Source organism: Lissotriton vulgaris, chromosome 8, assembly GCF_964263255.1.
Source record: "Lissotriton vulgaris chromosome 8, aLisVul1.2, whole genome shotgun sequence".
In the NCBI taxonomy this organism is placed as follows: domain Eukaryota; kingdom Metazoa; phylum Chordata; class Amphibia; order Caudata; family Salamandridae; genus Lissotriton; species Lissotriton vulgaris.
Genome location: NC_141696.1, coordinates 819,593,841 through 819,611,558, shown reverse-complemented (window position 1 = coordinate 819,611,558; position 17,718 = coordinate 819,593,841). Strand labels below are relative to the sequence as shown.

Genomic DNA, 17,718 nt, shown 5'->3' with positions numbered 1-17,718 from the left:
CGTTTATGCGGTGATTCGGATCGCGCCGCTGGCCACCAATGTTAGACGGACCGGGAGGGTCGGCCGAGGTTACGGGGAGAGGTCTCCAGGGAGAGCCGTCTCCAACGACTGTACAGATAAGTAACTTCCCCCCCACAGACGGACACCACACAAGGTTGAAGGTTAACGAGACTTTATATGCAATTCTTAGGTTACGATGATGGATACAAGGAGGTCTGGACTCAGGGGTCCCCTCGGTTCTAGTCTCTGGTTTAGGAAAGGGGTAGCGGGACAGTCTTAGTTACCAATGAGTACAAAATAGCTCTCAATCCTCGAGCTCGGCGTTCTAGATGATCGGGCCGTGGAGGAGCCAAGCAGGTCCCGAGGTGGATGAAGGAAGGACGACGGTCCGCGGCGGAGCCTGCAGGTCCCGGTGGAAGATGACGGTTACAACGGTCCGCGGCCACGCCAGCAGATCCCGACGACGATGAAGGATGAAGGTTACGACGGCTGTGGCAGCGCCAACAGGCAGGACGATGGTGCACAGGACAGAGCTATGGCAGCGCCAGTAGTCCGTCCAGGATGAGTTCCTCTTTACGTCTCTCGACTCCAAGATACAACTGCCTTCCTGCTCTGGAGCTGCCCCAGTTATAGGGCTGGCGTGCTTTGATGTCCGGACCCTCGCACTTGGAGGTCGGGAGGTCCGGGATGGGGGAGTCCAGACAACCAGCAGGGGGGTGGAGCCAGCGCCCGGGGAGGCGATGGGCGAGCGGCACTTGGTGGGGGAGAGCCATCGGCACCTCTTTCTCCCATTGACGTGTCAAGTAGCCCGCTCACCTCCTGGGTGGAGGGTGGTGCCGGAATGTCTGAGGCCGGGCCAGGCCCAGGGTTGAGGTCGATCGGGGGCCAGGCGGCCTCGTGGTGGAGTGTCCAAGATGGCGCCCCAGGCTGGGCGCGTGGGCCGGCAGTGGATCGGACCCACGAGGTCGGCAGGCTCGAGGGCAGGGGTCCCTGAGGGGACGGAGGACGTGCAATGGTGGTGTGTGGTACTTGCGGGACTGGGCTCAGGCCTGGTTGGGCCGGGGGAGAGCGGCCCTTCATGTGGCCTGTCCAACATTGGCCATGAGGTTGTGGCCTTGCACCAACCATTACCCCTGTCAGCGCTGCCAAAGAGAGTACTAACACAACTACTCAGCATCACCCTCCTACAAGTGTGACCATGAGCAATATTCAAGGCCCCCCAAATTTACAGGAATTGCTTGGGTAGCAGGTATTAGCCAATTTTAGTATATCGTGAAATAATAAGCAGCTGTTGTGTGCTCAACTCTGAATTACACAAACAGCACCACCATGTGGTAGACTGTAATACGTGCCGGTGTTGACAACTAAGTGTCTGTGTCGAGCTCCGGAAACCACCGGATGAAATTAAGCACTGATCTAAAACCATCTCAAGTATTAAAACAAGTGTAACTTTTAATATAATTTCAAAGCCTTCATATCTGTTATGTGTAATGCAAAGGAATCTCATGTGACAGCTGTTATATTGCCCGCTGCCAGCCTACCTTCTCGCTGCAGGCGGTGGTAGAGATTCACCCATGGTACCTGATAGATGCCATCTCTACGGCTGCATGCAAAGCACTGCTTGATGCCTGTTGGTGTGTGTGCAGTGACCCCCCTCAGGACATGGACAACATTTCATGTAGGCCCAATGCAGGTGTTCTGTGGCCAAGAGAATCTATGCTGTTGCCCTTCGGTAGAACAGAAGTCAGTTGGAAAATAAAGAGATCCCCTGAAATGTTGTGATTCTACAGTTTTGGCGTTCTCGCATAATAATGGATTTGTTGCATTTGCCACTTAATTCTCCATCTGATGCATAATTTGCAGATTTCACTAAACAGTTTCTAGCTCAAGTGATTTTAAAGTTATTTTGAAAAGCACTTGGTTATGCGCCGTGGCAGACACTTTGTGCAGGTTAGTTAACGGGTCGCCTTTTAGTTGCTGACTGTTGTACTCAGGTGTTAAATTGATACTAAAGAGTTGCAGCCTTGGGTTACAGAGTATAAATAGTGGTTAAAATACCAAAATAATATATATTACCGTTGCATTATGTCAAATATCTCGCCAGTTTTAGTTGCATAATTGTTTCAACTCTGCCACATAATTTGGTCCTCCACCACCCCATAATTTCAGTGGCCCTGAAAATAAGATATCACACTGGCAGTCTTCAGTCCAGGGCTTTCCTTAATAGATTTATGTTTTACGTACCCTCTGAAACAATATCTCAGGTTTGTGAGTTTCAATCCTTTATCTTGTTGTGAATGTCCTATTATTCCCCAACTAAAAAAAATGTTATTCATATAATGTGTAAATCATTCCAAGAATTCCCTTTTAAGCAAAGTAACCTTGCAAGTGCGCGCTAAGTCAGTAATATTTTTGATCTACTGGTCAGACTTTAAAAACGTTTGGTGTACAAAGTTTTCCTTATATAAAAAAATGAAACTAGAAATATCCAGTCACTGTAAAGTTAGGCCTACTTGTACTAGTTAGTAGTGAATAAGGTCCTCAACAGCAGCTTAAAGTCTCTTCACTGTTATTAGTATGTTGCTTTGTCATTAATTTATTAATTAAGCAGTTTATCATCGATACCCTTTGCACCTTTCTGGTCAGTCCTTCCTTCCGTGGTTTGTCATCAGTGCAGCAAGTGGTCAACAGTTCAGGAGTTTGCCATTAATTCAGTAGTCTGTCATCAGTTCGACATCAGTACCAGGGTTTGTCGTCATTTCCGCAGTTGGCATCAGTTGAAGAGTTTGCGATTGATACAGCGAGGTGTCATCAGGTCAGCCTCAATGACAATACAAATGTTAGCACCGGAGCGCGACAGCACGAAGCTGCGCGTGAGTATTCCATGCACATATTACCACATGGTCACGTGCCTCTCTGCAGACATGGAGGGATCGGCTTCTGGCATTTACTGTCCGTTTCTATACTAGGAAAAGACAGTGTTCTATTAGAGTGAGTCTGAGACAAGGAGGGATGCGTGCACTGTGCCGCTGGTTTCTCTGCTAAAGGGAGACAGAAGGTGGCACGCTCGGACAGGAGATGTGCACGTGTACGGAGTGCACATCTCCTGTCTGCGCGTCCCACCTCCTGTCTCCCTTCGGGAAGTGGCAGCAATAGAGTCTTGTTAGCGAAGCAGCTGCACTGCATTCGCTAGCGAGACCTAAAAAAAGTGTAAAAGAGAAGGTACTAATCCAACCCTGGTATATATTAACAGGAAAATACCATCTCGTTTTACTAGAATGGTATGAAAGCAATCACAAACTTCGTTCCGGTGTCAGAAAATGAACTAAATCGGATGGGCTACAGGAAACTTGAACAAAATCACCAACCAAAAAATGTACTTTAAGCGTTCATAATGGCATTACAATCAATTTTATATGCAGTCAGAGGTTAACCCTTTAAAACACCACAGCTAACTAGTTACAGTATCGCTTTGTAGTCATGCATTACTAATGTTAAAAACTGTAGAGTATTTTAAAGCTGTATACTGATATTTTTATTTCTAGGCTTACAAAACTAATCAGTCGTGGGTGAATAAAGGGGTGTGAATAAAATTGCAGATTTTGACATTCGGAGGGTATGAAAGGCACTGGTAGTGCATGGTAATGGATTACGCATGGCAACAGGGGGCTTGGCCAGATTGCCAATGGCCATGGACCAGGATTGCTCTATAAAGCATTGGAGTCTCACACCGTATGTCCTTCATGTATCTGAACTCGGTCTAGCAAAAAGACGGAGCATAATAAAAGGTTTATAAATGCATGCAGATTAGATGCTCCCTGCCACCCGTTGTATCTAGGAGTCCAAAAGGCTATGAGAGAGGCCTTCTAAAGCCTCATTTGTGCATTCTGTATCCTCAAAGAACCGTGAAAAGCAAGGTTTTGTAGCAAATGATAATCAAAGGAGTATTTGAGAAGAGGAAACTGGGATTCTGTTTTTGACCCACTGCCGGAGAGGAGGCAGTTCTACGGAAGAGTTGTATTTCAGTCTGTTGAGGCAGGATCTAGTTCAGCTCCTGTTCTTTTTTCAAGTTCAACCTGTCCGAGTGTAACTACTCCTCATCTTCTCAACATGCCCGATGCTACTCATCCAAAAACTGGAGGTGGTGAAAGCGGGCCTTCCCTTCCTCGAGTCACTGGTGTAAAGGGGCTACTGGCAATTTGACGTAAAGGTTAGAGCTTCATGGTTTCTACTTTCCAGAGAATAGAGGCATTTGTTTTTTTGTTTTAACAAATGTCAGTTACCTTTACTGACTGTGGTTTGAGAAGGCAAAAACAGTTAAGCTAGTGACCTCATGGTGGGGCTCAGCCATTTCTGTTACCTCTAGGTCAGGGACTCAGGTTACCAATGCTTCCCTGAAAAGGTAGGGGAAACACGCTAGCAAGGGGAAAAAACAGCATCTATTGTTTTCCCCCCTGGAGTGTAGGGTCTGTAGTTAAATAAATTACATTGGTATGGAGTTTCATTCTGGGGTTTATTCCTTTCAACCAGTTCAGTACCTTGTCACCCATCCTTTGTAATTGCAGAGAGGTGCATTTTGTTCAAGGTTATTTCAAGAACTCAAAAGGGCCCTGATTACAAGGTGGGAGGAATGGGTGAGGTACTTACCACACCCTGTAAACAACGTTCACAAGTGAAGGCATTTACCAGGTTTGTTAAACAGCTCCTATTCCATGTTTCCCCTTGGAAATGAGGCAGAACGTACAAATTCTGTTTTTAACACACCCAATTCTGTAGATCTTGCCTTATTTTCTTATGCCCATACTCCTGACTGATTCTGGCAGGTTAAATGTGACGGAAGCCATCAGGGAAAACTGCAAGGGTGTGATAATTAACATCACTGAACACAGGAATCCAAATGTACCCATAAACTTGCAATATGGCTCTGCAGGGGAGTTCAACACTCATTTTGTAGGGACGCACCTTGCTTGATCCCTGAAAGGCTGAGACCTCCTTAAGAAAGGAAGAATCCCACCCTACCTTTTGCTAACACTGTTCAAAACTAAATGAGACACGCAGTAAAATAAGCTATATTTAAAACCTAGGATGCATCTGCATTTACTGACTGCAATATTGTTAATCTGCAATACTTGTGCTAAAGGATCCATGGGTTTTGGGTGCCCGCCTGGGTACGCTTTCCAATTTACTGATCGGGACCAAGCTGCTAATCATGAAGCATTAATATATAGAAAGTACAGAAAATATGTTCCTAATCCCAGGATCTAGAAAGCTATCAGTGCTTTTGTGTTTGATGCTGTGGTAACTAAAATCAATTTTATATTTTGTTCAATCAAATCAAAAGGGAAAAAAGAAAGTACACCCTTGAGAAAACAACCCGCCAAAAAATACTTTAACAGGGCAAAGGAAAAAATAAAAATATATACAGTGCAGAAAACGTGAATGAGCAATGTGTAGTAATATTTGAATTTAGTCATTCCCATATATTCCAGCAGTTCCTCCCTTCCCCCAAACTATGCCTCTAATATACTTGAGGGGTGAGGCGAAATCAGCAAACATTTTCACTTTAGTGATTTTGTCTTCAGCGTACAATGCTTTCCAGATGTTTGGAAATACTTTTATTTCGTTTGTACCAGATCCTGTATAAATGAGTAGCCCCTCCCCCACAGCCACCACAGCTTCCCTATCCGTAACAACTGAAAAGGGGGTACTGAGGAAATGACAAAGTTAGGGTCACCAAAGAAACACAAATAATGTACTCACGCTGTTGCAACACCACTAAACGCTGGTGAAAAGGCTGAATTGGATGTGGGTTGGCACTGTGGTAGGACTGACCTTTTACCCTAAGAAGGCACAGCCAGGCACGGCTCGCCTCCAGTAAACAGGAGTTCAGACTCCTAAAATCAAAAAGAATGGAAAATCCACTCTCTGAAACAATGGATTGCTAATCCCCAACAATTCCTGAATACTTAGAAGTGACCTTTCCGGCTCGAAACAAACACTCTGAAAGAAAGCGTTCTTTTATTCAATTATGAGCCAGCGATTCGACGTCTGAGCCGGCACCGCCATCAGAGCGAAAAAACAGATTATCTGTTTACAGATAAGGGTATTTTCTGCAGCAGGAGTCAATAGCACAGAGAGAAAAAAAATGATCATGAATACCAGAGGTGGTACAAACGTCAAGGGAACAAAATATTATGATTTTGAACGATATAGGTGCAACAAAATCGATTTGGAAAACCAGAGTCGAATCTGTGAAGGGGTCGAGAGACAAACAAAATAAAAGTGATAGCTAGGTTAAAAGATATAAGATATATTAGGAATGGCAGCATTAGGGTCCTCTAAAAGGGGAAGTTGTGCAAAGCTGAACGAGGGCGGAAAAATGTGCAGAAATGCATTGCTGAGCAAATAGTGGCTGATCTGGTGTATATAATAAGTTGATGGGAAGTTGACCAGACATTTGCAGAAAAGTGTTGGAACGGGTGAATACGATATCAATGAATACCATGGTTTGTGCAGACACGACAACATCAACATATGCCATAACCTGTGTTCCCATAACAAAATCAATGCTCATAAATGCAATATCAATGTATGCCATAATCTATGCCCACACAACAGTGTGGACATCGATAGTAACAATGTCAATGTATGTGATAATGCAGTCATGTATAACACGGTTACGCTTAAGTGAAACAATGCCGATGTATGCCACGATCTAGGCCTCCATAACTATGTCAGTATCAGCATAATGTCGATGTATACTATGACAACTGTATGCACAAGGTTGAGAATGTCAGTAAAAATGAGGTCAATGACTGACATATTATATTTAGAAGTTCTAATGAACTTGTATCAATGCTGACAGATTCACCTAAGGTAAACTCCCACATTAACCCAGAGCCTGAGATACGTGGTCAGACAGGTACTACCACCCCCAAAACACACCTATAGAATGACAGGTCACAGGTGGGGACTCAGCCCAGAGACAAACGTGCACCCAGAGATAACCCCGATTGATCCCACAGATAGTTGCACCACAAACAGGTCAGAGGAAATTGGCCCCAATAAAACACGTTTGGCCAAAGGCACGCACGCGTTCTCCAAAAATACCACAAAGCTAGATAGGGAAGAAGACTCAGCCAATTAGGAGACAACATGCACGTCACACGTAGTGATTACTCGTTCCCCACACCGGACATCTGGACACACACACTTATCCACACTAGCTCTCCCTGAGGTTGAACGCCATCTGTGTCCTTATCGGATGCCCAAACTTGCTAATTTATGACAGATGCTTTTTCAAGAATAAAGAAATAATTTCATTCTACCTCATGAGATATATATATTGTCAGCCGAAACTTGTACAAAGGGAGACTTTCCTCAGATGCACCCTGTCGGGACTCACCCAACCGCTCATTTAATTAAACAAACATGTTCCTGTTTTGCCAAATGACACTTGTATTTTCATTTATTTAAGGTAAAATCCTATCAGACAAACAAGAGAAAATGGCAGTGGGATAACTAATTTACAACAGAAACCTGTGGCTCAAGAAGGTTGCAAATGTAATAGAGATCGACAACAGGGAATACATTTAGGCATTAGCAAAGCCAATATGTTTAACAACCGTATATCTGGCCTTACATATGGGAACATTTTCAGACATTTAGGCTGTGTTTGTCTGAAGTAGTAACCTCGTGATCAAAGCAACATTAGAGAATATGCAGGGTAAGCAGAGCAAATATCTAATGCAAACATTGAAAAGGAGATCTTGTAAATGCTGGGGAGATGTGTTCGGATGTTTTCCCTCAAAGTCTCACAGTATTAATTACCAAAGCAAAGTAGACCCGTTTGAATTCCTCCGGTTTACATGGGGGTGGGTGAGGTGGAAAAATCTTCCAGACACTGAAAGTGTCATGCCGGTGTTCTGAGAATCATTGTATCCCCGTGAGTGGTTGCCCCCCCTACGTCACGGGCGGAGAAGGGCAGAGAGCGGCCGCGGGGTCCTTGTGCCAACATCGTTCAGAGCCTCGAGCCGCCAGCAGCCCGAGGCGGTGTACGAGGCTGGAACACTTCAAAATCAATTTTATTTAATACCAATTAAATCTCCATCTATCTGATGGAGATTTGATTACTGAAGGAAAGGGAGAGGGGTGTGAGAAGAAGTCCGAGTGACGCCGATTAGATGGACATAGCAAGGAACGGCTAAAGAATTGAGGACACTTACTGGGGATACGCTGAGAGCTGTCAGAAATGTATTGTGTTAAACATGTACATTTTTAATACATATGTACCAGTTTTAATGCGGGGCAATACCGGCCTGCAGGTGGGGTGTACGGAGACGGGCTGTGTATAGAGGCCGGCACAAGGACCCCGCGGGCGCTTTCTGCCCGAGACGCGAGCCATGTTCAAATAGAGCATGCGCAATGGTGATGTCACGGAATGACGGTGGGCGTGGTACCACATCATCAGCGGTAATATGCGCATGCGTGCCCATGCGCAAAACAGGGGGGGCACTGCCTCACGGGGGGCAGCGGATTATGGAACACCGGCATGCCTGTAGCTGGAAGGAGGAGTCCAAGGCATTGATGTGAAGAGGGAGAGATTGTAACAATGTTAGAAATTACATTAGGCCTTTTGTTTAACAAGGAGATGCAGTTTAGTCTTACTAAGCACTGCCATGTAGTAGATGACAGGGGTAAGAGGCTGGACTGTACTTTTTATTTTTCAAGGTGAGGAAGTTCCTAGGTCAGGCCTATCCTGTGTCTGTGCCCCATTCATTGCTGCATTAGAAAGGATGACCCAGCCAGGTGCTGAGATTCCACACTTCAGTTTGCCCATGTTGTGGATGCTCCAATTTGGAGCCAGCCACAGTACTTACTGCTGCGAGAGCAGTATTCATGCTGTGAGAACAAGACCCTCCTTTCCACCTGATGTTTTCTGAATTATAGGACCCGAAGACCTTGAAAGCTACGTTTGAGGTGTGTGCTGTTTCCACCCCTCACACTAGTAAAGCTGATCCTGCACATATCCAAAGGTGTACTCCCACCTCTCCGTGACACCACAAGTCATAACAAATCTAGAAGTTAAAATTGCGTTATGCTTTCTAGGCAAACCAATGGCTTCAACCTTTCTGCTTCACCTCTCAACTCAATTCCTAATCAATCTCTTCTTACCTCATATTCACCCTTCGATCCTACATTACCCAAACCATTTTCTTCTCACCAGATCAATTCTTCTACTCTTTATACATCCTATTGCGCTCAGAACCACAAGCCCCCTTCTGGCTGGCTCTTCTCACGCTACATTTCCCACACCCATTTCATACGAAAGTTGAAGCTAGCTCATCTCTGCTTGCCACTGCACAATCTCATGAACTACGCCACAAGAGTCAAAAAATCATTTCCCTCTCCTCCCCAGTTTTATTCGCTCATTTGCGTTTCTTGCCCTGAACTGTGCCCTCAGGGCAGCAGTGGCATGGAAGACACTAGAAGGTCAAATTGACTATTCTAACTAAAGTCCTAGAAATTTTGGGGAAGGAGCAACGTTTCCTCAAATATTCCAGGAGGCTTATTTAATATTATATTGCCAATCCTGGTATATTTTTGGGAAAGTTACACATTTCCCAAGTGTTTTTAGGAAGGGTTGAAAAATAGTAATTCTAAGTTGCAGAAAGTGCAGCTCAGGGAAAAAAGTAGGAATACTTTTTTCATCTATCTCGGACATTCCAGCTTTGTCCCTCCACCAGTTCTTGTTCTTCTCTGCCACGATGCAATCCCTTTTCGCACGCTTCACTTGTTACCCTCTTGCCCCAGGTGCCCGTATGCTCTTCCCATCTTAAATTCTAAGAATACTTACTCCTCCCGTTTGTCCTACCACAACCAAATAACTCATCTTTCTGTGGTCCAGGGCAAGCCTATCACGTCTATCCACCCTTATCTTCGGACTGCCTCCTTCCCATTAACCAAAATCCACCTTCACTTCCTAATCACTGTCCTGTACCCTCAATAATGCAAGATCAATGGACAAAAAACAAAAAAGACTCCTGGACATTTCCTTCATGACAGAAACCTGGTTAGGCAATGACACAGCCCTGACACTACATGAGGCAATAACACCAGACTATTACACCCAGATTAGAGACTGCCAGTCCTTTCGGTAATACAAGCTAGAAGCCGGCATTTTGAAACTTCTTACCCCTGACAGCTTCTAAGATTTCTCATCTGTAAAATTTCAATCACTACTAACCTGCTGTCATCAGTCTAGTAGCTGCTGATCTACAACCACCTCAGAATAACTCAGCCTTCTCAGAGGACATAGTTAACATTGCCATCAAGTATACCAACCATTGTATACAACTGGCAAACTTGAAAACCTGGTTCGGCCAACCAGGTGGGCCACAAATCATGATCTATTTCAAGTCTAGGCCGTCCACCCACTGTCTATGGTCACCCACCTTCAGCCAGGCACTACATCAACATAATATTCACCCTACCTGGACATTTCAACAGGACAGGAAATCAGTCCATTTCATGGTGTCCCTCCTTCAGCCATTCAATGTGACCATAACCTACCTTCTGCTTCCTTCACATCGCCATTCTTAAAAACCAAGATCTTAAGCAGACCATGGAAGAAACTAGAGTTAGTGGGTTTGATGACTAGCAACACCGTGATGTTAGTTCACCAGTTGTACCCCTGGCTCTCCTTCACCAAACCGATTCCCTCTGAAGACCTTCTTATACCCACAGAATCGATAGAAGACGGCTGATCCTACTTAGATGTGAAGATCTTGATAGTAGGTAACAGAAAACTAGGAAGTCCATGGAAAATACAAATTTCCTTAACAAGAGGCTGACACAGAATCCTCAAAACAATCTACAAAAATGCTATCCAAAAGGCCAAGATGCTTAATTACACCTTTCACTTGTGCAAATCGACATGTGCATGTAAAGAAGTAAGTTATACTGGATTGAATGGGTAAAACATAGCTAATTCAAGCAGTGGCATAACGAAACTTATAGGCCTCTCCCCCTGCAAAGTTCACAGAGACTGCTCCCGACCCAGTCAGGAGCTATCGGACCAGGGACCCACCGCCTGTGGACAGTGCAGGGGGGCTGGAGCTCGGGGCATTACCCGCACTGTGGGGGGCCAATGTTACAGCACTGCGTTCAAAGCTCACTAAGCCACCCACCAGGCTGTCCATGGCACAGGACAGATCTTCCTTCAGCTCAAACACTGCACTTGCTGGCAAAATAGGGATCTCTGATGCAAAATGGCATTAATCCTGATAACCACATCCTTCAGAAAGTCCAGCATATGCAGTACTTTTTTTTTTTCTTTCTTTTTTTTTTTTTAATTCTGTTCAGATGGCGAGTCTCTAGAACATTCAATACCAGAATAAAGATCCTCTTTAACCACCTTGGATTCCAGACAACTGTAAAAATCAAGCTGTTTCTAAATATATCAACGGCTTTAGAACAGGACAAAATATAGAAAGAGGTTGTGTGGCCACAAGTCTGACTCTTCTCTGCTACGCAACAGATCTAAACACAGCTACAGATTTAACTCGATAAAAATAGAAGGTACCTTCAAAACTCATGCAATACACCACCCCTGAACCTCACAGATAACAGCACTTTCCATACAGGCCATGCTACAAGTGTACACACCACCAACCATGCACAACAAAACGAGTTCGCTTTCCACCAGGCCTTGACAGGGGTCTGAAACACTATTTAAATGTTAAAATACAATACCATACTGCCCTGAAGAAGATGGGTTGTGTTAACAAAATATAAACACCCAATATCTTTCCTACAAAACATATAAGCAACAACTCGGGTTCCTTAAACTTAAAAGTACAATTTAACCAAGGTTGGTTTCATAGGAATGGTTTCTCTTACAACAATTTAACAGGTTTATGTTCCAGGATAAAAAGTTATAACAGGACACCTAGGAATGCATCAAATTGGTTACGCTGCTTAACTTGGTTTGTGAACACCAGTGCTTTTTATGTTTTTAAAATAAGAATTCAAAACTGTTTTCATTTTATCAACAGGATATATATTTTTTATTTGTTTATTGAATTTTGCCAGGATATTGGTTTTATAAGCTGTACAAAGATAAAGAGGATTTTAATGTGGCAAGCCCAATAGTCGTATTCCAAGATATGGGGTCATTTCTGTAAGCCTGCCTACAGGATTACCTTTACACGTTGGCCTACTTAATGAGTCCTCCTGGTGGTACTTGGCAGTTCTGGAACCTACATTAACATCAATGCTGGCTCTAAAATAGTTGCCCATTAAGGCAATAGACGTGCCTGTCTAAGAGTGCCTTCCTTTTCGCGCCCATACTTCTGCAAATCACAGACCCATTGCAGCTATCCCAGCACCGTACATTAAGACCATCAAAATGGTATCTGATCCACAAAGTCACCATTTCAAGTGAACGCTTCCTTCGACCTATTGCCAATAGTATTTCAGTTACTGATGAAACCCTTTCTAAATGTATTTAAAGGGAAGATGGGCCTCAATAACTTACAGAAGCTCAACATACTCCACAGGGAGCAGGGTTTTGAGTTCGCAACTTTACCATGGTCTACAACTACCTTTTTAGGTCTCACCTAAGCTGCACATGCTGTATCTAATTCTGTGGGCTAACAGCCGGCTCATCGCTTTCTATCACAGATGATGGAAGGAATTCTGAACCATGCAAACGTTCACCAAAAGTCAACAGGTCTGAGTTTAATCCATTGTTTTTTGCTCACCACGCCACTCTAGTTTGGACCCAACCATATGCAAATCAGTCTTGACCCTGCTCCTCGTGGTAACAGTCCAGCCTGAACTGCCACGCAAGGTCCTCCCTAGATATGAAACAAGCATCCTGGGACCGATTTCGGGTATCACTCCCTCATCAGCCAGGTTAGCTTGAAACCAGTGGCGCAGTGAGCACAGGACACATGTCTGGGCATATCCTTCCAACTTAGGGTGACAAAAGCAAAAAGAACAGATGATGGACGAAATGCTGAACAATGTAAACATTCACCCCCAGTCAACACATCTGGGTTTAATCCGTTTTTTAGTGAGCCAAAGAATGATGTATTTAACTCAGATCTTGCCTGGGGTTAAGTAAATGTTTGAATAATTTAGCAATCCGTCCATAATTTGTTGTCGCAGCACCACAGCACCTCTGTAGGAAAAGAGCAGGGAAACGGTCAAAGTAATGGGCAATGGTAAGGAACAAAAGAACTAGAAGAAAATACAAAAAATTACATGATGATCACCTCCAGCAGTGATGGTAGGCATCTAATAAACGTGGCACCTTGAAACTAGCAGTGTGAAATAGGTCCCTTCAGCCTACCTCTGGTTGCAAGAAAGAGAGCAACGTTGGTGTGAAAAGTGGTCAGCATGCGGTTGAGAGATCACCAATCAACCCCCCCATAGAAAAGACCAGTCGAGGGATGAATACCCAGGAGCAATTTTAGTTTCTATGAGAGGAAACCCATCAGAGGGCATTTGTATACGGTTCTGGACAAGGAAAGCCAATGAGAGAATAGCTTTTGGGTTTTGGCCAATTTTGTTTCTACTTTAATTATTTGAATCTAGCTGAAGGTGTTAACCCTGCTTTCTTTTCATAATGTCTTATTCTTTACTGGTTAGGAAAGTTCATAATCTATTTTGGTGTAATTTGTTATTTTATAGTCTTATCTTTCACTCTTATGTGTGAAATGTTAATCCTTAGGCTCATACTAATGCACATTTTAATGACTTAAGCAGAGTTCTTATTAATCTAGATCTTATTAGAGTGTAACTTAGTGAACTGGGTTTTAAATTCGTTACAGAACAACACCCTGTGGTGTCCAGAGAGATTCAGAATTAAATTCAGTAGCATATTCAGACTCACTATCCATACAGTGACAGTACAAGATGGGTAAGTTAGTACTGCAATAAAATGAAAATTCTAAGCAAATTCCTGGCTCCATCAAAGGTGTTTTCTCACTTACGTGTATGGTGGTAGACCTGCTTCTTTCCTTTCCTGACCCACTTCAATATGAATATTACTGCCGTCAGGGCAATTTTAATTTGTATTTCACTTGCAGCAAATACTATTTTATCACAGTTGATGCATATATTTCAGAGCTTTCTCTGTGTTGGAACTTCATGCTGCAGTGCAACAATCTCCAAGATATGGCCAGTCAAAAGATCGTGCATCCTAGACCTCAGCTAGTCCCAGTTTGCCAACTATATATGTATACTTTGTTTTAAACCTTACACTCATGCAACTCTTTCAAATCTCCGAGTACTTGAAATTCAGTCGACCATTGGGAGAAAAAAAACAAGGAAATAGAAAGAGGCATAAACTTCAGAAATGAAGAAGACCAATTTACTCAACTGCTCCTATTTAAATTCAAAAGTGATGGCTATATTTTCCTACCTCGGGAAGGGTATTTTTTCTCTCTGCATTTTCTGACTTTTAGCCACAGGCGTGTACCGGAGTATCCAGTCAGGGGGGCACTACAGACCAAGGAGATATGCCAACTCATCATTTGTTTAAGTTGCTGCATTTGTCCTTGATTTAAACAAAAAAAGGATATAAGGAAATTAGGGGTATATGGCCATTGACTTGAATGCTCAACCCAGCATTGTGATAACAGAAGTATTAACTGTCATGTATTAAAGCCTTTGAATTCTAGATGATCTTAGCACGACTACTCCCACCATGACATTCTAACCTAAAAAAAAAATAGTCTTCACATGTGACTAGTCAATGGGATGAATACAAAGGATAGGTAACTGGCACGTATACTTGACCCCACCCCATTCACTGCTCCACCTCCTTTCCACCACACCCTACACTCAACCACCCCACCAGGTGTTACAGAACAGCCAATCATTGAAATATTGATCATATCACAAGATATTCAGCAAACTCCTGAAAGCTAAACAATTTAGGCTTGCTTTCAAATTAAACTAATTTTCTGAGGCTATGATGGAAGAATATCAGACGTGCATACTCACCCATCACATTTGACTCCCTCTTCCTTATGCCCTACTCTTTTCATCAATCTGTAAATTTACTACATTCTAATGCGCTCTAAAATAATCCAAACATGTTGTGCTTTATATATTTTTTTCATAAATATATAATCCTTCAGATAGCCACACATTCAGCCTGAAAATACTTATACAGTTACTAAAAACAGGCAGTTATTTTGCTCCACAGTGACTACAAGATAAAATGATAGTACTCAACAAAAGAAATACTTTGAAGGAAACAACTGAATCTGAACTCCCTCAGCTATTTTTGAAATCACAAATATTAAAATGGATGTGAATGTGCTTGGTGACATTTTTTACAGATTGGATCTTGCTCAACACCGACATTATCCAAGAAATTTTATAGTAAAGATTACGAGGCTCCAGCACTGAGCACGTTTCCATTTTAACAGTCCTTTTTTCAAAGTTCTACAAAAAAAAGGCATCAATATACCACTTCCATCAGGCCCTCCTCATACAACACTGAAAAAATTATAGCCCGAACAAAGGTCCCTCCTTCTCCACATCAGTTTGCAAACTATTAGTAAAGTTATCAGTGTCCCCAAATTAGTAGTCGTTCACACACTGCCTTATACTAAACCACTTTCAAGCACAGGCTTCTGCAAACCCATTTTCCCAGACAGTCTTAATAGTAAGATCTTCCACATATCTAACAAGTCTCTCTATATCTAAGCATTTTATATCTGGAAAAAGTACTCTAGTACAATTTGAATGCCAGTGCAATGTAGGTTTTAACCCCGATCATGAGGGAATGCATCTGGTTATATAAATTATTTTAAAAAACATATTTAACTGACACTGAAGCCCTATGTCTTCTAAAACTGACAGAAGGGTGAAATTCTTTATGTGATAATTACTTCAAGACAAATTAAATATATACCCCTTTCCAATAATTATGAAGTACCCTGCAGTGTTATAATGTTTTATTTGAACTAACAAAACTAAGATTTAGCTAGTCCCTTGACTCGAACACCTTTTGATCCCAAAAGGTTCTACCAGGGGAGCTTCAGAATATTAAATTACATCATGTTACCTTAGGATATGAGCGTGTAATGATCTTAAACAGGGTTGACAAGGAGTCCACAAAAAGTCGAGTAGTTTATAACACATGAATATTAGCACCAGCTTAAGAATTAAAGCATGGCTTCTCTGGAGAAAACGCAGCGAGGGAGGAAAGGGCAATACAATTAATTGCAATGGGTAGAATAAACAATCACGGTGGGTAAGTTATTTTCGGCTGATCTGCGATACTTAGAAGACATGATATGAGATTAAAGAGAAGAATGGGATGTTTTGTTATTGGTATAAAGCTTTAGACAACCATAAAGTTGAATTGAACAGGTCACTGCTGAGATGTAAATGAGGACCCGAGACAGGGTAAATGGGTGAAAGGGAATATGGATGGAGTCCTCTTTCTCAAAACGTTAGCCAGACAGAGGAGTGGTTCATTGTGGGTCGCTAGCTTTGGTGCTCGGGCTTCAGTTTAAAGCAAAACTTACTAGCTGCAACAAACAAATTCCAAGTAGAACTGGTAAATTAACAAAAACAATGTTTTAAAAATCCCACACAGAGGTAAGACTGAGCAATGCAAAGGAAAATATGCAGGTTCCTTGAGGAAAGGGGACATTTCATTCGCTGTACAATCAGTCTCAAATGAAAACCTGCATGACTTATTCTTCTGTTAAAAGTCCTCAGAAAAGTTTGAGATACTTGGACGTGGTTTATGTATTGACACTGTTGTAAGAGCGAATGCTGGCAGGGCCATTCAGTCTACCGATTTCTTCTCCATCTGCAATACCACTGGTACCTACTCATTCAGTCTCACTGGTTCTTGTTGTCAGTTCACCCATCACCTTCCTTTGGTCAAGGCTTGAGATAGTGTTCCTTACTTTGACCCCATCAGTTTTGCTGACTAGGAGCACAATATATTTACTGCCCTTCTGCTGAAAAGCATTGTCTCCACCTTGACCAATATTCCAGAGAAGTATTGATGGAATCCATTGAACACACCTGTGTGGCATTAGGATGACAAGAATGATTTCAAAATAAACAAGCATTTGCAATGCAATAGGTCTCGCATTAGGAACGTTTGAGCTATTGGTATTGTAAATGACAAATTTTTTATTTAGGTTTTGTTTTTGAAAATAGCAAAATTAATAGCTTTGTCATTTACAATGCCAATAGTTATAACTTTTGCAAATGTGACACCTATAGCATTTGTAATGCAATGTGTTGTATTTACGTCACTTACATGTATTGATATTACAAATAGCAATGGCTTTTACATTTTTTTCAATAATTAATACTTAAGTAAAATAATAGTAATTTATAATGGCAATAGCTTAAAGTTTTGTCCAAAACTTTTGTGAAGATTATGTTCCGTGTATTTTATTGTGACGAAATCGAAGAACAGAAGTGAAATATTGACATCTTTTTGTTACATTTGTAATAAAGCTTGAAACATTGAGAGAACATATTTGAACCAGGTGTTGTTGAATGGTTGCACAGATTGATGCTGTGGTGGCACGGAGTGATTTTGTGATGGCGAATGAGTGATGCTGTGGTAGCACATAGTGATTTTGTGATGGCGAACGAGTGATGCTGTGGTAGCACATAGTGATTTTGTGATGGCGAACGAGTGATGCTGTGGTAGCACATAGTGAT

At 42.5% G+C, this 17,718-nt stretch overlaps 1 protein-coding gene across 2 annotated transcripts in view; it reads right to left on the bottom strand.

Moving 5' to 3' along the window:
• The window catches only part of RNF149 (ring finger protein 149), a 120,204-nt gene that overhangs the window by 90,810 nt on the left and 11,676 nt on the right, over nucleotides 1-17,718 (bottom strand). Inside the window, exon 2 of one of the 2 annotated variants that reach the window (XM_086934713.1) lies at nucleotides 14,432-14,566. The exons of the other annotated variant lie outside the window; for it this stretch is intronic. Coding sequence (XP_086790839.1) covers nucleotides 14,432-14,566 — 135 coding nt within the window. The remainder of the gene's footprint in view (nucleotides 1-14,431; nucleotides 14,567-17,718) is intronic. 2 annotated transcript variants of the gene reach the window in all.